The 20,490-nt window shown below is 21.3% G+C and overlaps 4 protein-coding genes across 4 annotated transcripts; 2 read left to right on the forward strand and 2 right to left on the reverse strand. All coding sequences in view use genetic code 6, as the record gives it.

The window, feature by feature from the left end:
- Window positions 1-170: 170 nt before the first annotated feature.
- On the reverse strand, window positions 171-1,851 carry TTHERM_000431388 (hypothetical protein; the record flags this gene model as incomplete). Its single annotated transcript, XM_012799441.1, has 10 exons — window positions 1,746-1,851; window positions 1,640-1,689; window positions 1,491-1,580; window positions 1,320-1,409; window positions 1,155-1,244; window positions 1,016-1,108; window positions 796-882; window positions 650-739; window positions 435-521; window positions 171-366 (listed from the first exon to the last, which is right to left on the reverse strand). The coding sequence occupies exons 1-10, from the start codon at window positions 1,812-1,814 to the stop codon at window positions 171-173; spliced, it is 942 nt and encodes a 313-aa protein (XP_012654895.1). The 5' UTR covers window positions 1,815-1,851.
- Window positions 1,852-3,219: 1,368 nt separating this feature from the next.
- Window positions 3,220-6,884, reverse strand: TTHERM_000431389 (cyclic nucleotide-binding domain protein, putative; the record flags this gene model as incomplete). The annotated part of the gene is made up of 13 exons (XM_012799442.1): window positions 3,220-3,322; window positions 3,692-3,781; window positions 4,005-4,103; window positions 4,362-4,451; window positions 4,571-4,660; window positions 4,889-4,978; window positions 5,270-5,359; window positions 5,576-5,665; window positions 5,905-5,994; window positions 6,203-6,292; window positions 6,566-6,655; window positions 6,742-6,791; window positions 6,846-6,884. The coding sequence occupies 13 exons, from the start codon at window positions 6,882-6,884 to the stop codon at window positions 3,220-3,222; spliced, it is 1,101 nt and encodes a 366-aa protein (XP_012654896.1).
- A 690-nt stretch (window positions 6,885-7,574) lies between these two features.
- On the forward strand, window positions 7,575-10,734 carry TTHERM_00431390 (hypothetical protein; the record flags this gene model as incomplete). Its single annotated transcript, XM_001011364.2, has 3 exons — window positions 7,575-7,608; window positions 7,668-8,894; window positions 9,245-10,734. 3 exons carry the CDS (start codon window positions 7,575-7,577, stop codon window positions 10,732-10,734), a joined length of 2,751 nt encoding a protein of 916 aa, XP_001011364.2.
- A 1,384-nt stretch (window positions 10,735-12,118) lies between these two features.
- TTHERM_00431380 (hypothetical protein) lies at window positions 12,119-19,617 on the forward strand (the record flags this gene model as incomplete). The annotated part of the gene is made up of 3 exons (XM_001011363.2): window positions 12,119-12,531; window positions 13,166-17,930; window positions 18,826-19,617. 3 exons carry the CDS (start codon window positions 12,119-12,121, stop codon window positions 19,615-19,617), a joined length of 5,970 nt encoding a protein of 1,989 aa, XP_001011363.2.
- Between the last annotated feature and the right edge of the window lie 873 nt (window positions 19,618-20,490).

A 20,490-nucleotide genomic window follows, 5' to 3' on the forward strand; every position in this document is an offset into this window, starting at 1 on the left:
ATCTTAGTTAATTATTAGATGTTAATTATGAATAAAATAATTTTATTTTCATTTATTAAATAAATGTGATATATTTTATTATCAAACTTTATTTAATCTGAAGAAAGTTGTAATCAAATTTTATATTTTATCAAATAAAAATACAACTAAAAAAGAAGTATTATATAATGTCAAATAATTAAATTTAATAAAACTAATTTCCTAGATTTTTTAAGGTTATTTGACATTTCCATTTTTTCTTGAGGTTAGATTTTTGGGACTGCAATTCTTTGAATAAGAGAAGCAAATGATATTTATGTCAAATTTTCACAGTTTCTTAAAGCGACTAGTAATCCAAATATACTTTCGTTACTTACTATGTTGAAACTTTTTTTTAATTGAAATATATTTTAAATATTAAACATATGTGTTTTTTTTTAGTAAATTATTTTTACGGTATAATTATATTCAGGGATCTTAACTGTTAGCAAAATTTTAGATTGTTTCCTAAATCAACAATACTCTTATCAATTCTATTACATCTATTTATTTATATTTGATAAAATTACTTTATCCTGATTTTGTAGAAGTGTTGATTAAGTTATTTAAAAGAAAATAAATATCTAAATAAAAAATTTTCAGTAACAAATTTTTAAAAAATATCTTTTACGATAGCTAAAGGAATAATTGAGTTAAATTCTTTAATTCTAGTATCGACATACTCAAAATGAAAAAAACTTTATCTTCCATTGCACAGTCTCTTTTTAACATTTAAAAATTGTGTATTAATTACATTCAAACTTTTAATAAAAATACGAAAAATGTAAATTTAATTTTGTTAGAGTTGAACATTATTTTAACCCTTCGCATAACTAACTCATTTGTTCAGATTCAATCGTGTTTCTTTTTAAATTAATCATAAAATAACATTAACATTTAATTGAAATTTAAAGAAAGATAAACTAGTTTTGTATTTATATTTTTAAATTATGATTTAATAAAATATGAAGAGAAATAAAATAATATGAATAAATACCCTGATAAAGAAACTTAAAAAAACTATAAATTTTTTAAGTTTGCAAGAGAATTAGATAATTCCAAAAGAAGACCTTAGCTTATCTAACTTAACCTTTAAAAAAATAATTATTAGAATATTTTTTTATCTATTTTCTAACCTTAAGAATAGTATCAAGGTTTTAAGCTTTAACATTATCCTTAATGTTTTTACTAACTAATAAATTTATGCTGGAGCTTCTCTGTTAAAACTTTTTATAAGCAAAATATAAATTTTTTTCACTATTAAATTCATTATTTTCCAATTTATAATTTAAAAAATAAACCCTAAATCAAGTTCCAAAACATCAATATTTTAACAGCTCTATAAAATTTGAATTAAGTCAGATGGATTGTGCTCGCTTTTTAGGCTTGATCTTTTTTAATAAAAAAATTAAAAAGGATTAAATAAATAGATAGTCTTCTGATAAATAAATAGAAAAATTTATTAGATTTACTTTAAGTCAAGTTTTAGAGTTTAGAGGTTTTCATATTTTTAAAATACTTTTGCCATTTTTTATAATTCACTTTAGCTTATCTTTTTGTCACTTAATATGAGATAAAATGTATTTAATAAAGCAATTTTATTTTATAATTTTAAAGATACCTAAATAACAATTTTAGACTTTAAGCTTCAAATTATTTTGAATGTACAAACTATTGAGTAAGAATTAAGAATATTAAATAATTTTAATATTGTATACTACTTTTACCTTATGGATATCAACAAATTCTTGGATTTTTTATTGTGCTTTTTTTCCTTAAATTTAATTTTGGCCCATTTAAACTTTTTTATTAATTCTTTGAAAAAAATTAATAATTTAATTTGTCATGAAAATTTGTATTTATATTAATTTTAATTAAGATTTTGATGGATATCAACATAATAAATAAAAATATCTTTGTAATCCTAATAAATAATTTCTAATCATTTATTTAATCAATTTTGTCAATAATATAGTGAATTAATTAATAAAAAATATATTTTTGTGATAAAATTTTAAAAAATGTAATTATGTTAACTGAAATAATATTTAAATTTAACGGATATAAATATTAAATAAATTAAACAAAAATAAGATATATGGGATACTTATTAATATTCTAAATAAGTGTATTAAATAAAAATATAATATTCTATTATTTCAAATATGTTTTTTTTTCTACATAATATTTTTACCATCAATAAAAACTAAATAAAACTAATCTTTTTGATTTAAGACACTTGCTATTTACTTTCATATATGTTGAATGTTCAATTTCCTATCTACTATTTATATAAATTATAAATAAAATTAATTAGAAGAATAATAAATTTAAATTTAAAATAATATTTTTTATAAAAAATTTTATATAATAAGAATAAAAAAACAAATAAATCAAATAAAAAGCAGATAAATAAATAAATAATAAAATTAAAAGAGTTTTATTGTTTCAAATTCATGTTTATATTAAAAATATCATAATCAAAAATAAATAAGTAGTTTTTACTAGAGAATAAGTTCTAAAATTTAGAGATTAGTGCACTTTGCTAAAGCATTGACCAAACATGATTCGCCAGTTTCACCAATTTAATATATACTTTTTAAATATTTAAGAAAATATTTAAAATTAATTTATTAGTTAATTAAAAAATATGATTAAGAAATAAATTAATAATCAAATTAAAATTTAAATATTAAAGAATAAATCTATTTATCTAGAAAAAAAAACTTAATCAAAATTAAAGGGCAAATTAAATAAATAAAATAAAATGCAAAAAATAAAATTATAAAAATATCAAAAGAGTTTTATTTTTTTAAATTCAAATTTATATTAAGAAATATCATAATCTAAAACAAATAAATTGCTTTTACTTAATATAAAGCGTCAATTTTGAGAGATTATTGCACTTTCCAAAAGCAAAACCTAAGTTTGATATACCAATATCATCAATACAATTTTGACTTTTTATTTTGAAGAAAAAATATTTAATTTCTTAGAAAAAATATGAAATAATAACAAATAAATTAATAAAAAATAAAATTTGTAAATTAGAAAATAAGATACATTAAGAAGGAAAAATGTTATTATTAGAATATAATAATAGCAAATTAGATTAAATATGAGGAAATAAATTAATAGAATGAAAGAGCTTTTTATTTTAAATTAATTTTTATTTTTAAAAAAATCACAATCCAATTTAAATCAACTTTTTTACTCAAGATAAAGTTCTAAATTTTAGAGACTAGTGCAGTTTGCTAAACCAGAACCCAAGTTTGATGCACCTATCGCACCAATTTAATTTTCACTTTTTGAATTTTAAAAAAATATCATTATTTTATTTTTGAGTGAGAAGGAAGAAAGGAATAAAAAATATTAAATAATAAGAAATGAATTAATATTGTGAAAATAAAAATATTATTTAAAATAAAAAATTAAAATAAATTAAATCAAATAAATAGTTAATAAATAAATTAATGTATAATAAAAGAGTTATATATAACGTATATTGTTTAAAATTTATTTTTATATTAAAGAATATAACAAACCTAAACAAATAAACTATTTGGAACTTTTTAAATATTAAAAAAAATTTTAATTAATTAGTTATCTTGAAAAAAATTTAAAGAGTTTTATTTTGCTTAAATTCATTATTATACAAATAAACTATTTTTACTCGAGGCTAAGTGTTAAATTTTAGAGATTAATGCTATTAATTAAAGCAGAACTTAAGCCTGATATACCTTCATCTCCAATTTAATTGGAACTTTTTAAATATTGAAAAAAATTTTAATTAATTAGTTATCTAGAAAAAAATATGAAATAACAATAATAATAATAATAATAATAAATGAATTAATAATCAAAGTAAAGTTGAAAATTAAAAAATTAGGTAAAATAAGATATGGAAATAGTAATCAGAAAAAAAAATTAAATAAATAAATTTAAAGAGTTTTATTTTGCTTAAATTCATTATTATACAAATAAACTATTTTTGCTCTAGGTTAAGTGTTAAATTTTAGAGATTAATGCAATTAATTAAAGCAGAACCTAAGTTTGATATACCTTCATCTCCAATTTAATTGGAACTTTTTAAATATTGAGGAAAATATAATAATTATATATTTAGAAGGAAAAAATGTGAAATTATTAGAAATATATTAGTTATAAAAGCAAAGTTTAAAACTAGAAAAGCAGTTAAGTTAAGAAGTAAAAATGCACGAATTAAGAATAAAAATCCAAAATAACTTCTATTTAAAATTTGGTTTATAAATTAAAAGAATTTTATTGCTTTAAATTCATTTTTAATTAAAAAAAACAATTAAAAACAAATATATTGTTATTACATAAAATTAAGTGACAAATTTGAGAGATTAGAGCACTTTGCTAAAGCAGACACTAAATTTTATACCCCAATTCCACCAATTTAATTATAACTTTTTAAAAAATGAAGTAAAAAATAAAATAATTAGTTATTTAGAAGTAAAAAAATAAAAAAAATAGAATCATATTTAAATTAAAAATATCACAAACAAAAAAATTAACTGTTTTTTACCTAAAATTAAGTATAAAATGTGAGAGCTTAGAACAATTTGTTAAAGCAAATCCTAAACCTGATACACCTTCATTACCAATTTTATTGTTACTTTTTAAATAATTAAAAATACATAAAATTAATTAGAAGGAAAATATATATGAAATAATAATAAATAAAAAGACACAATCAACAATTAGAATAAAAAGCAAAATAAATCAAATAAAAAAAACAAATAGTAAATTAATTAATAAATAAATAAAAAGAAAGAGTTTAATTTTTTAAATTTATTTTAATATTAAAAAATATAAAAATCGAAAATAAATAAACTAGTTTTACATAATGTTAAGTGTTAAATTTGACAGATTAGCAAGCTTTTTCAAAAAAAAACTTAAACTTGATGCACCTTCATCACCAATTATATTGTAACTTTGTAAATATTAAAGAATATGTTATTAATTAATTAGTTAGTTATTTAAAAGTAGGGATCGAGTATGGGAGTTTTTAACAGACAATCGAATAAAAGTAAAAATTATTTGGTCTGGCCATATAAATATGGTTATAACGAATATACGATCGAACCCTATTTAGAAGGAAAAAAGTAATAATAATTATAAATTAATAAAAAAATGTTATTAATTAAAGCAAAAATTGAAAATTGTTTTAAATTAATTCTAAATTAAAAAATATCACAATCCAAAACAAATAAACAATTTTTACTCAAGTTGAAGTTCTAAATTTTAGAGATTAGTGCACTTTGCTAAAGCAGATCCTAAGCCTGATGCACCAGTTGCACCAATTTAATTGTCACTTATTAAATATTTAAAAAATTAAAATTAATTATTTAGTAGAAGAAATAATATAAAATGATGATAAATTAATTAATTTAAAAATGAGCAAAATTAAAATATAATAAACAATCTGTATAAAAAAAATCAATAAATAAATTAATAGACATTTATATTTTAAATTTATTTTATTTTAAAAATGATCATAATCCAAATCAAATCAAATAATTAATTTTACTCAAGATAAAGTTTCAAATTTGAGAGTTTAGAGCACTTTGCTAATTCAGCACTTAAGCCTGATACACCTTCATCTTAAATTTAATTTCCACTTTTTAAATATTGAAAAAAATATAATTAATTTATTGGATAGTCAATAATAAGAAATTAATTCATAATATTAAAAATTAGAAAAAGAATTAAATAAAAAAACACACACAATTATAATAAAATAGTAAAATAGATAAAATAAAAACTAATAAAAAAAATAAGTTCTCATGGTTTATTTCTAAAAACTTATTTTTATATCAAAAAATATCATAGTTCAAAGCAAATAAATCATTTATTTACCCAATATCAAGTGTCAAATTTGAGAGATTAATGCAATTTGCTAATGCAGAACCTAAATCTAAAGCACCCTTAGCACCTAATTTATTATGACTTTTTAAATAATGAAGAAAATATAATCAATTTATTAGTTAGTTAGAAAGAAATTATGAAGATATTAAATAGTAGGAATTAATTAATAATCAAACCAAATGTTAAAAATTAAAAAATATTAAAATAAAAATAACAAAAAAACGAAAAAACTAAAGAGTTTTATTGCTTTAAATTTATCACAACCTAAAACAAATAGATTATTTTTTACCGAATATCAAGTGAAAAATTTGAGAGATTATTGCACTTTGCTAAACTAGAGCCTAACTCTGAAGCACCTTCAGCACCAATTTCATTAAAACTTTTTAAATATTGAAGAAAATATAATCAATTTATTAATTAATTAGTTAGTTAGAAGGAAATGATTAAGAAAAAATATGAAATAATTAGAAATTAATTAATAATCAAACCAAATGTTGAAAATTAAAAAATATTAAAATAAAAAAAGAAAGTTTAAATAAAAAGGATAAATAAATATGTCAATCAAATAAAAAACTAATAATTAAAATAATTTATAAAAGAGTTTTATTCTTTTAAACTTATAACAAACCAAATCTATTTAATTATTTTTTACCAAACTACAAGTATCAAATTTGAGAGGTTAGTGCACTTTTTTAAAGCAGAACCTAAGCTTAATGCAACAATTGGATTAATTTTACTGTGCCTTTTTCAATATTGAAGATAAAATATTTATTTAATTATTCGTTCTTTATGAAAAAAAAAAGATTAATAATAATATATTTAACTTACGGAAAATAAATATGGAGATCTGAGTGAGATTATAATGAAGAGTTTAAAAACTTTTTTTTTATAAAAATTATTTAAATAATATTAATAAAAAAATAAATAATAACTTTTTCAAGAATTTTGAAATATTTTTTCTATTATATCATTTATTTTTTTTCAAAAATATTGAATAGCAACTTTTGGAAATTTAATTATTAATAAATTTAATAAGAAATTTAAGTAATAATAAATGTAATAAGAAATTTGATTAATAATAAATGTAATAAGAAATTTATTTAGTTTTATCTAGATTTTATTTGGATAAAAAGAACAAATATATTATTGGGGAAGGTGGTAATTAAAATTAGTGGAAAATGAATGATAGGTGGTAATATATTGAATATTTCTGAGAAAATCTTAGAAATACATCAAAATAAATAATATACCCTCCTAATTTTTGAAATTTTAACTTCAAAAATTCAGAAATAAAGCTAAATTTACAGACAGGGTAATACGAATTTTATTAATAATTCAAATTAAAATAAATAATTGTTTAATTTTAAATCTATTATAAATTTTTTAAATAATTTATTTATTTATTATTTTTTAAAGAGTATTTCAATTAAATTTTTAGTGAAATCGAAAACACTAGATTTTTCTTTCGCATATTGCTATAATATCATAAAAATAAAATTTATATTTAAAATAATACTCTAAATTATAAAAATTTCAACTTAGCTTAGCTTAGCTAAGATTAATTTATTTTTCTCTGAAATAATTAAAAAACTAAATTTTGAAAATATTAATTTACAAAAAAATTAATTATTGTTATTTGTAAAATTAAATAAGATATTAAAATGAATTTACCTTCTTGCTAAAGCGAATTTACAAGTAAAATATGAGATTATATACCTTATTATATATTTTATCTAATTTGTATAACTTTATAGGACAAAATACTGAGTCAAAAACAGATGATTATGATCGATTTAAAGAAAATAGCATCTAGTTTTAAATTTAGTAGTATCTAATAACCTCTCAAAAATTTTAGAGTCAAGATAAAAATAAATCTACTTTAACCTAAAAGAAGTAAAATATTCAATAAGAACATCTAGATTTTTCATGCTTTTAAGCTCTTTATTCTCAAGCTTGCTCGAAAAACTAACTTAAATTACCTAAATTCAAATTAGATTTTGCTAAGAAAAGTTGCTTTGAAAATAAGATCTATGACAATTTTTACCAAAGTGAAGATGTGATGCAAGACTGTACTAAATGTAAAAAGCTGCTAAATATGAGATATATTCTAAAAGAGTTTTCATAATATTAGCTGTTTCGAGCAAATAAGATAGAAAAGTATATGTTCTTGAGAAGAAATCAAACTTAACTTTCAGATCATGAGGTAAAAGACTAAAAAAAATCAGAGGAGACTGCATAGTAACCATAAAAAAGCTTATAAATTCAATAAGTAGTGTAAAATGTATAAGATAATATTGAATATTAGCAAAATGGCTAGAATATTGCCAAGAAAGATATAAAAAAAATACTTTAAATGGATATAGAAGACTTCCAAAAGTAAAAAGATCTGAGTTAATAGCAAAAAGCTACTCAAAATGAAAATAAAAACTTAAAGATAGATTTCAATTCTATGCTTTAAAGCTATAGTTAATAAAAACTAGATAAAGTAGAATAGCTAAATTAAATAAAAGATAAAAACTAAGATTTGAATTAAAACATTTAAAAATAGACTAAAAGCTAATAGATGGAAGTAGAATTTTGTTCCAAAGAAGAAAATTTATTAAAAAAAATACCTTAAAAATAAAAATAAGAAATTAATTAAAATTAAAAAATATTTTAAAGCCTTGCTCTTTAGGTATATTTTAGCAGATTTTACACAAACTAAAATAATTTCACTGATTAAATGGAAATCGAAAGAGTTTCTAGCAAGTAAAAGAAAAAAAATACTAATATTTTTGAGGATTATAAAGAGCTAATTATAAATTTACTGAAAAATACTTTCGAATAAAATTAAAAATAGTGTAATTCTAAGAAAGTTAAATTCGAATTAATATTTAGATAAAACAAAAAAGAAGATAAATTGCAATTATTTGACTAACTCAAGGATTATCTATTGAAAAACTATTAAAGAAGGACAAATTCTCTTTTCAAAAGTGATTAAGGTAATATTGTAATAAATTATACATAAATGAATAAATAAATATACCTTACCTTTTAATAAACATCATTTCCTATTTATAAGACTTCATTAAATAACTCAAAAAATTTGAGTTTTCCATAAAAAAATTTCAAGTGTTAAAACAAAGAGTTTTAATAAATAAAATTTCACAGTTGGTGTTTTTTGGATTATAAATTATCTTATTCTATTTAACTTTAACAAATTTAGCAAGGTATTGAAACAATCTTTATCCTAAAATTATGATTTAAAAAACTATTGTAAAAATAAATTTTAATTTAAAAAACTATTATAAAAATAAATTTTAATTTAAAAAAATAATTTTTTAATGAAAAGACTAAAATTTACAAACCGAATCAAATGACTATTAAGATTTAGATTTTTCAAGAAAGCAAAGCTAAAATAAATTACCTCTTCTATAAAGCAAGATGGATTTTTATCAAGGAAAAAGTAAAGATATAAATTTTGAATGGCTTGAAGACTAAAGATATTAGCTAACGCTCTAAAACAAAGATAAAAGCTAGTATACAAAGAAAAGAGATTTTGATTAATAAAACTCCATATGGTAATAATAGAATACTCCTTCTGTTTCTCAGTCCAAAAATTTAAAATAAAGAAGTATAGATGACTTCTTCAATAACACCTCTCGTGATAAAATTTCTTAAGATATATAAGGTAGCATTAAACAATATAATAATTCAATCATTTAAAAAGAAAAAAAGAAAGATGCTGAAAAATATTTATTCGATTAGAAAAATAAGAATTCCTAATAAGAAAATGTGAAAAATTTAAAAATAAAAAAAGATGAACAAAGTAAAGTTTTTGAAGATTCTATTAATTAGCAGTATATTTTAGAGTCTTTTCAAATAGATGAAACTACAACGAATAAAAAATAGCTTGAAAACTAAGATTTTTTTTATGATAGGCCAATCTATAAAGTAAGAGATTATATTATTGATGAAAATACTTTAATCCAAAAATAAAATGATTCAAGCATTACTTTAAATTTAAAGTAGAATGTTTATGATTATCATGATTAAAATATTATCTAAGACAATTAAAATAATTCAGTGCAAAAAAGCCTTAATTATGATCAATATTCAGAAGTTTCTTTTTCTAAACTAAGCCAATCTTCCAAAAAAAATTTATTTACAGATTTATAAGAACAACCTTAAAATCTAAAAAAGTAAAATAATATATTTAATTTTGAAAAAATACTTTGCACAAATTAAAGAGAGCAACAAAGAAAATAGATATCTGAAACTAATGTTGACATATCTAAAATTTAAAATGAAAATAATTAATCAAATGAAATTTAAAATGCTACTTCAAGTATTTATTCATAATTTATTTAATCTTAATTTTAGTAATAAAATCAAGTTGAAATACCTTCTAAAAAGCTCTATGAAGTAATATCTTAAAGATTTGAAAATAGAGAAAGTGACAATCGAAATTATTTAAATAATTTTGATAAATAAAAGTAGAATTACTTTGATGATTCATTAAATTAAGAGAAGGAAAATCCTAAAAGCATTCAACTAAAAAGTAAAATAAGCAAAAAAGCTCTAAAAATAAAGACATATTAATAAAAAAGCAGTAACACCTTTAATACAAAAAATTTATCAGAACAAATAAAAAAAAGAATGCATATCTAATAAAAAAATAATTTCCATTTAAGATAAGATTAAACATAAGTATAAAATAGTATTGGTAAGTCTTAAAATACATCTGAAGTATAAAAAAGCGATCAGCAAGAAGGCAATTAATCTTTTTAATTAGTAAAATTTATAAATAGCTTCAAACAAAATAAATTTAATTAAAACTGATGTAGATTAAATGAATTAATAATTAATTAATAATTAAAACATAAATGTAAATAAATTTATTTGATTTTCTTATCTAAAAATACTATTTTATATTCTTTTATATTTTTTACTGTTTGCTTACATTTTAAAAAACTTTTTTTTTAATCATCTGAAGAAAAATTAAAATAAATTTGAAAATTAATAAAAATAGTTTTTAAATTATTAATTGATATTTAATTTTATTAAATTCTATTTTGGTTTAAATATTTTTTTAAAAGAAACTTCGTCTCTTGAAACTCTATTTTTGAGATTAATTATCAGATATTTAAATAAATAAAAATATGAGTAAATAAGGAGATGGATGAAGAAGAAAAAAAAAACTAAATAGAAAAAGAAATAAAAATACTTTGCATTTTTTTAATGTTTGTTATTTTTTAGATATAAAGGGATTTGATAATTATCTAATTTGTAAATTAGAGTTGCGAAATAGACTAAATTATAAACTTAACTTTTTATTAATGTGTAAGCTAATTATTGATCAATCTAAATTACTAAAGTAACATTTTCCCTATAAACTTATATAAACAAAAATAAAATAAAACTAATAACTAAATTTTTTAAGGAATGAAATTCGTCTATTTTGTGATTTAAAATACTATTACAAGTAATCAAGGAAATATTAAGTATTACTAAAATATAAAATGTAAGTATTAGTTAACAATAGTAATATTTTAATTATGTTAGATTCCACATATCAATGGATCAATCGATCTGTGAAAGGATTTATATATTTGTTATTTATTTTAATTAGTGAGTATTAACTATATCATGCATTATAGATATTGATAATGAAACTAAATTAGAGAGAGGAATTAAGAAATAATAAGATAGAAAATTAATTAATTAATTATTTATTTATTTATTTAATCTATTGATTAATTTGCAGAAAAATAAACAAAACAAAACAAAAAATAAATCAATAGATTAACCAATAAATCTAACATTCATTTGTTCATCGATTCACTCTAAGTTGGATAATCAAAGAAAAATACAAAAAATATAAAGAAAAGAAAGAAAGATTGTAGTATAATATTTTTGTTGAAAGTAATTAAATTAATTAATTAATTAAAATATACAAATAATTCCCAAAGAGCCTATAACCTTCACATAGGTTTATAAAAGTAGCCAGAAATATCAAGGAGGTTAAGGGAGAATCAAGGAAATAGAAAAATTAGCAGCTAGTTTCAATCTATCCCATATAGCGCGGACCATTTTCAATTTGATTTACAGTGGGAATCAGAAAGTGTTTAGGACAAATCTGAATTGAAAAGTAGACAAAAAGTTATTTTTTGACAATCAATCCAATTAAATTAGAAGAAAGATTGAGTCTGATCTTGTCAATTTGATGGATAAACGATATTAATAAAACAGCAGCAACAGAGAAAATAGTTAAAATATAAATGGAGTGCAAAAAACATATACATATTAAGCGGAAGGAACACAATAGGCACCATAAAATAACATGCTGCAGCGTAGACCTCCTTTCATAAATGCAGCAGCAGGAGGTTAGTAACAATCTTTAGAAGAACTCAACGACTTAATTCGAATTTAGAAAAAAAGATAAGAAAACTACCTGCAGTTAATAGAAGCGTTTCGTAAAAAAAACTCCTAAATGCAAGGATAAACGTAATTTATAAGTAAAGATTAGTTAGTGCTCTTTAGCAACGTTAGGAGCTAAGAAATATAGAGAATACAAGAAGAGAATCCTCTTATTCGCAGATTTTTTGGAATGAAAGTTGATGATCCACGCTAAAAAATGTAATTCAGTTAGCATTAAAGAAATAATTTCAAAGGAAATTTTGTTAAAATTTTGTTTACTGGGTTTAAAATGGGCTTGAAAGATTCTGAATTTTGCGAAGAACGAAAATTTTTTATTATTTTAAGAGAGTAAAAGTTAAAAATAAAGTCATCTATAATTCATTCATTTTCAAGTATCTCAAAAGTGTTAACTAACTATTATTAAATTAATTAGAACTACAGAAGAACAAATACCAAAATTTTCATCTAATTTTTTTAATTCAATTGGTATTTGATTTATTGGGTCTATCAATATAGAAATCAATGAATGGACCTATTTACAGCGTTAAAACTATACCACTCAAATTGCAAACAAAGGATTTGTTTTACTAATTATAAAAATACAAATTTAGCTTACTTCAAAAAAAATAATAAATAAAATATTGTTTTTTTTAAAATAATTGTTAGACCGATTTCAATTTATTTATTTATTTAAATGCTACAAATCTATTTTTTATTTTTGGCTGCACAAAAGTCAAAAAAAATAATTTATAAATCAGCCCAGTAAATAGATAGCACTTTATAGAACAAGCAATTACTTTCAATCAAAATAATCCATATTTATTTATTTTAAATAATATATTTTTATTTAAAGGTTTGTCACAAGATTCTGCATGAGAGTGTGCGAAATTTATGAGCAAGGAAATATGAAGCTGAAATCTTTGACTCTTTATGATAATGATAAGGAAAAACAAACAAAAAGCTTTTTAGAGAATTTACATAGACATTTATAGTTGGATGTTTTAGAGTTGGAACCTATTTTGAATATTTTGATTAGGAATTTTATTAAAAATATTAATGAAGAGCTAGAAAGAGCCAAGTAAATGATGAGCAGCACTTCTGCTGTCATGCTGATGAATGATGAAGAAGAGGAAGAGAGTAATACTGTTGCTGATTATCTAATACTTCCATTGCCAAATGATCCAGAAATGCACCCTGATTGTAAGAGTGTCTTAGAAGAAGAAGATATGAATGGGTTAGCTAATTAAGGAAATGGAATCACTAATTTGCTGTCGATGTAAAACACTCTTGGAGAAAATAATGCTTAAAACCAAAAGAAAAAGATTATCAAGGAGCTTAAGTTTACTATGAAGCAGCAAAAGTAGTTCTTTAATTTTTATGAAAAGAAATTCTTTAAATTATATGACATTCTTACACTTGACAAACCTTATACAAAATAGTAAATATCTTAGCTAAGAGTTGGTAATCTCGATAGGCATTTTTATGAGCTTTTGGCTAAAAACAATTAAATTTAAAGCTGTCTTAAAGACTACATTGAAATTTCTTCTTCTGCAGTTTCTGCTAGAAATGCAAGAAATAATATATCTACACAGTCCTCACCTGATATCTTGCAAAATCAGTATTTGTAGTCTCCTAAAAAGGTTTCAAAAACACATTAAAATTATATAAAAAAGCTTCTGAACACAAGCTTTTTCGGGTTTGAATAAAATTCTCAAGGAAATATAAAAAATAAAGTAAAAAGAAGCTCAAACCAATCAGAAAAAATTCTATAAAATTAGATTTCTAGCTTGGCTTAGATTCCATATTCAGTTAACGTTTTACAAAGTCAAACTGAAATAGCTTAAAATTCATAAAATACATTAAATTAATTAAACAATCCTGCATAATCTTCTAATACAAACATACAAATATCTACTTCAACAACTCCAAATATTGTAAATAACCAAAACGTTTGCAATTCTAACAATAGTTAGTCATATTTGCAGATTAAATTGTACTCTGCAAATGGCTTACTACAACAACCCAATTTAGTTAATTAAAATCTTCTTATTCCTTTAAAATAAAATAAGGCAAACAATAATAGCATTAATTAATTGTTACTATCTGAATCAAATGAGATAAATGGACAATCTAATTAGCATATAAAAAGCTCGGAAGACTGCTCTCCAATCGATAGATAACAACATTTCTTAACAGACATTAATTCTTAGCAAAGGCTTTTGGCTCCACCAATTTATCCTTAACAGCGAATGAGTAACTGTGAAAGTAGGAGTGCTAGTGAAAATACTAAAGTATCTAGCCAAGCTTTGAACTATGGCAAAAATTTTATAATTACTACAACTCAACAGCAACAATATATTTATACAAATTCTCAATTTAATCCTAATCGATATATCGGAGCTTCCGCTTAGTAAGCAGCTACTCAATGCTTAGGCTTCAATGCTAACTCTGGTATCACACTAGTTAACGGAAATAATGTAAATTCTATAACCAACAGGAAGATTCAACCTCGTTCAAGCCCTCTAAAAAATAAAAAAGTAATTGTGAAAGAAATAGAATAAAATTTTTAAAGAGAAAATATCCTACAAGGAATGCAAAAACCTGTTATTTAATATTCGAATATGCCAGCAGGAATAAATTTAAGCAATACTTTGAGCAATATGAGTATATTCAATATAAATAGTAATTTAAACAATAGTAGCAATTAATAATAGTTGAACAATACTTTAAACAATATTGAAGCAAGATAGCTAAGTAATTAGTCACCAGATTAGAAAAAATTATATGATAAAACAGCGAATAATATTGGGAATATTTAGAAAAATAAGAATAACTCAATAGAAAATATAGAAAATACAATACAAAATGAGGGTAATAATAAAAATAGCTCAGCTTCTACTTAGATATAAACCTAGTAAAATGAAATTTATCCTAACTTAAATAATATCACCAAAGTGATATGTGAAAATGCTCTTGAAGATGATGAGACAACAACAACTTCAAAAAACATAAATCAAGAAAATAATAAAATTAATTTATAAGTTTAAAGAAATAAATCATCTCCCAGCAGCAATATTGCTATTAAGAGGGGAACAGAAAATGAGAAATCCTCATTAGTTATTTAAAGCAGTAATGTAATGAGAGGAATCAGTAATAGTAAAGTTGTTGACGAAAAGGAATCGCCTTCCAGAAATAGAAAACTGGTTAGGAGATCAAGTTAGGATAAAAAAGCTTCTGTTTCTCCGTAAAAATAAATGTTGAGAAAGGGAGACAATTAAAGTAAAACTCTTGATAATACTTACAACTCTATTAATAGCTTATCAATGACAGTGGAAAATGCAAAGCTAAGTCAAGAAGCATAGAATTCCTCTTAAAATATAAACATTACAAATGATTTAAGCTAAGTAAATTATTTACAAACTCCTAAATAAGAAAATTTTCTTTGTTTAGAATTAAAAAATTCTGAGAATTTGGATGAAAATAATCCTAAAAAAGTAAATAACAGTGAGTAATTATTAAATAAAGATAAAATTTAAGATCAAGAAAAGCAAAATAAGTGTTTTGAGCAATAAAATGAATAAGAAATTATTAGAGTTTAAATAGAAAATTTGAGACAAAGTGAAGAAGCAAAAATTTCATAGAAGAATTCTGATTAGATTTTCTAGCAATAAGAAATAGAAGTAAAAGAAATTCAAAACAATTTCAATGAGTAATTTAAAATGGATTACGTTTTAGAATAGCGCAAAGATGATAAATCTGAGTTGTAAAGTAATAATGAAAGTGATAGCTAAAATGGATCATTACAAAACGAAATGATTCTTAAAGAAAATTAATCGTAGTAATAATCTTCTCAGTCTTCTACAAAGAATGCTTTAAATTAACAAAAAGAATCATCTAAAAACTAGAGAATAATTTACACAAACCCAAACGGAACATAGATTTTGAAGCTACAAAAAATTAAGAATGAAAATTCTTATTACAATCATTAAAACCACAAAAGAGTAAAGTCAAATCAGGACAGAATAAGGATTTCTAAATAAAAAAATATTGATTAAAAAAGAAATGATCATCATTAAAATTCATTATATTCTTAAAAATAATACAATAGAGATGAAAGTGAAGACAATAGCCAATATGATTTTGATGATAAAGAATTTTTATTGAGCAAGTATCAGAATTCAACTCAAGTTAACTAAATTACTTGCTAAGTGGATGCACATGGATCATCTTCTAGTGAATCATAAAAATAAAATTAAAATAAACCTGTTTTATAGACTACAAGCATCAACGGCAATTAATAGTCAAATGATTTTAATAACACTACAAACTTAACCAATTTTAGAGCCACTTCAAACACATTCGTCCCATCTTCATACAAAAGAAATGTAATTAACAGTAACGATGGAAATACTACAGCTGCCTATTCCTAATTTAGACAAAGCTTTCACTGTCAAGGTAGCAGCAGTGGCCATAACAACTCTAACAGCCACCAAAATAAAAATAACAATAATAATATGTCTAATTTCAATAATGAGTACAATATTAACCCGAACCCAAATAGCTCATTTAATCGAAGCTATTACTCAAGAGCTAAATCTTCCCATGAAAACAACAACAACAACAATCTAAATAACAGCAATAATAACACTTCTTCCTTATCTTAATATCAGGTACAAGATTAACTGTCTTAGCTTCCATTTTAATTGAGCACTAAGCCAAAAATTCTGAGTAATTTTCCAAATTCTTACCCAATAACTGCTTTTTCTGCTTCTATAACTGGAAATGTAACTGCAGAATCTACAAACAAAAACAAAAAAAAGGAGATATCAGCAAATATCTAAGCAGCTAAACCTTAGCAGAGCAATAACACAAGTTTCAATTAGCCAAATAACAAAATTAACCCAGCTACTGAAAATAATCAAATTAGCACGTTTAGCAGCGTGCTTAACAGCTAATAAAATAACATCAGCAATTAAAATGCCAAGCAATAAGTTAATTAAAGCTAAGACCGCAAAGAAATGCATTCTATGGGAAATTTAGATGAATTCGATCAAAATTATAAAATAAACTCTTTGAAGCTTCATTCTAAATTTTACAAAACTCAATTTAAAGAAATAATGGAAAATTTTCATGGCACATAAAATAATGCGTATTAACAGTAAGAAGAAAACCCAATAGTTTAGCACAGTTATTAATAAAATGCCTAAAATATATTTTAAAAGCAGTCTAACTAAAGCTCTGCCTAAAAGCAATTAGAAAAGGTATCTGTGCCTCTAAACCCAAATGGTTTTAACTCTTCAGTGTTTTAATTAAATGTGAATTAAAATAATTAATTTAATATCAATCAAAACAACCCATATAATGTGAACTAAAATAATCCATACTATGTGAATTAAAATAGTGGACCTAGCCAAAATAACAACAGTAATTAAAATACGATAAATGCTAATAATCAAAGCATTCATAGCAGTAGCCTAAATAAAAAAACTAATAATAACGATACTAATGGTGGACCAATTATTCCTACTTAGTAAAGCAAAAGGAGCAATAATTTTATGAAGCAAGCAGCAGCAAAAAGAAAAGATATCAACTTCCCAAAGATCATCAACCCAAATCAAGTAAATTATCGTCCTTCAGGCGATCTCTAAAACATTCATAAAATATACGATTGATTCTTCAATTCTGCCCGCCCCATCATATTAAAATTAATAAATAAATAAAACAAATTAGTAATTAAGGGTTATGCTTATTTATTTTTTAGCAAATTGTTAATTAATTCTATTAATTAAAATCCATCCATCCAAAGTAGGTTAAAAAGGTTTATTTATATCTTATTTAACCTCCCTCTTAAAAGTTACAATAAAAATTATTTAACAAAGCATTCAAGTCAAGCAAATCAAAAAAAAAACAATTAAAAAATGATTCTGAAATAATAAATTTAAAATTTTGGAGAAAAAAGTAATAAAAAACTAATTTATTTATTTAAAAGAATATATAAATTTTTACTTTCAATTGTAAATAAAGAAGAATTAATTAAATAAATAAGTAAATAAAATAACTAATATTAATAAATACTTAATTCTTTTATTATAGTAACTAAGTTTATTTTCTATCTTTCTATTAGCATAATAAAAATTTTATTTCTTATTGCTACAAAACTTCTTTCTATTTATCATTTTATATCTAAAAAAATAAAAACTTCTCATTTATATTTTGAGCAGAGTTTTTTTATTTTCTAAATTTTAACTTTTTGAATTATTTTAATTGAGTTCAAATTTTTCTTAAAATAATAACTTAGATTTTAAATAACTTTAAACTTATTTTTTAAAATATTTTTGATTTCCTATTTTCAAATAATTTTGGCTTTGTTTGAGAAATCTTATTTATTAATTTGGCAGGTCTATTTAATACAAAACTATTTTTTTAATGTTTTTTCAAATTAAACATTTGAAAAATTTGTTTTTATTTTCAAAAAATGCTTTTTATTTTTGACAATTTTTTTACATGAAATAGAGAGATAAGACTCTTAAGATAATTGAGGATTTCTAAAAAACAAACGAAAAAAGTTTTTCTAATCTTACTTCTTAAAAATGCTCATTTGACTCTAGAAATATTGCTCAGGTAATAAATGCTAAAGCTGCCTTTTCACAAAAAGAAATATAATGTGATGATAATATTCAAAGAAGTTAATTTTCAAAAGGTCTTTCTGACACTAAAGGAATTCCAGCTAATTTAATATATTCTTTAGAAAAAATCAACGATTTACAAAATAGTAATGTAAACGTAAGCTAAAATTTAAACAAGAATGCAAAAAATAGTGAGACGTGTAAGAGGAGAAGATCTGAATCAGCTGATAATAAATGTTCAAATCTTTAAAGTGTAGATGTATTCACAAGCTAAGCACAATCTGTTTAAATCTTTAAAGAAGGGTAGAATATAAATTTACTAAATAGCAAAACAGAAGTTAAAAGAAATAAGGAGCTCAAAAATGAATAATATAAAAAAAGTAATACAAAATATTCATATGTCTCAGAGATAGAAGCACTTAAAGAATACGATGATATGAGATAACAAGTTCTAAAAACTATGAATACCTATAAACTTTCTTAATAAGAAACAAATAATTCAAATTCACAATCGTCATATAGAATAAATTAAAATATTAAAACTAAGTATTTAAGATCTTCATTAGAAGAAAAAAAATATCATGAAATTACAGCTAAATTAGATAAATAAAATAGTTTACTTAATAAATAAAATGAACCACAATCTTCACTTAAAATCATCAATAATAATTAATAATGAATATATAAATTCAACGATTGATATTTTGATTAGTTAAATTTAAATTGAATGAATAATTAAGTAATTAACTAACTAATTGAAACATACATCTTAATAAAACAATTTTCAGAGAAAAAGATTTAATTATATATTTTTATAATAAATTTTTTCTAATAATTTATACAAGCTTTGATGCTTTTACTTTGTTTATATTATTTACTATTTATTATATATTTTATTAACTATTTCCTTTATTCCTTCTTACTTACTTTCTCTTTTAAATACTTTTTGAAATTATTTGTTAAAATATTTTTACAAAGAAAAATTTGATAATAAATTTTTATTAAAAAAAAAATATATAGAATGTTAATCTAACTAAAATGAAACAATTTAAAGTTAAACTTTATATATATATATAAATAAATAAGTAGTAAATTATATTCATGTAGATAGATAATAAATAAAAAAGCAAAAGAAGATATTTCAAAATACTCATTCTCTTTATAGACTCGTCTGATTTTAATGAAGCAAGTTCTAAACTTGGCTTTAAAATACTAGATGTTATTTAATAAATATGATTAGGAAGAATTATATATATTCTATGAATCTTATTCTCCATTCAAAATATTCATTGCTTTTCTATTTTTCAATCAGAAGATTTGTAGATAAAAAAGGATAAGTTAATTTTTGTAATAAGATCAAGTTAAACTAAACTAAGAAGATTAAAATCAAAACATAATAATAAAATATATTAAATTTTATTACTTAGCTTATTTATAGGGACAAAATTAAATTTATAAATAGAAATATTGATAAATAGATCAATTGTGATCAAATAAGCAGCTAATAAACAAATTAAATGAGGTTTATTGTTTTAAATTAATTTTAATAAGG

The sequence above is a fragment of the Tetrahymena thermophila genome, assembly GCF_000189635.1.
Source record: "Tetrahymena thermophila SB210 genomic scaffold scf_8254470, whole genome shotgun sequence".
Lineage (NCBI taxonomy): Eukaryota > Ciliophora > Oligohymenophorea > Hymenostomatida > Tetrahymenidae > Tetrahymena > Tetrahymena thermophila.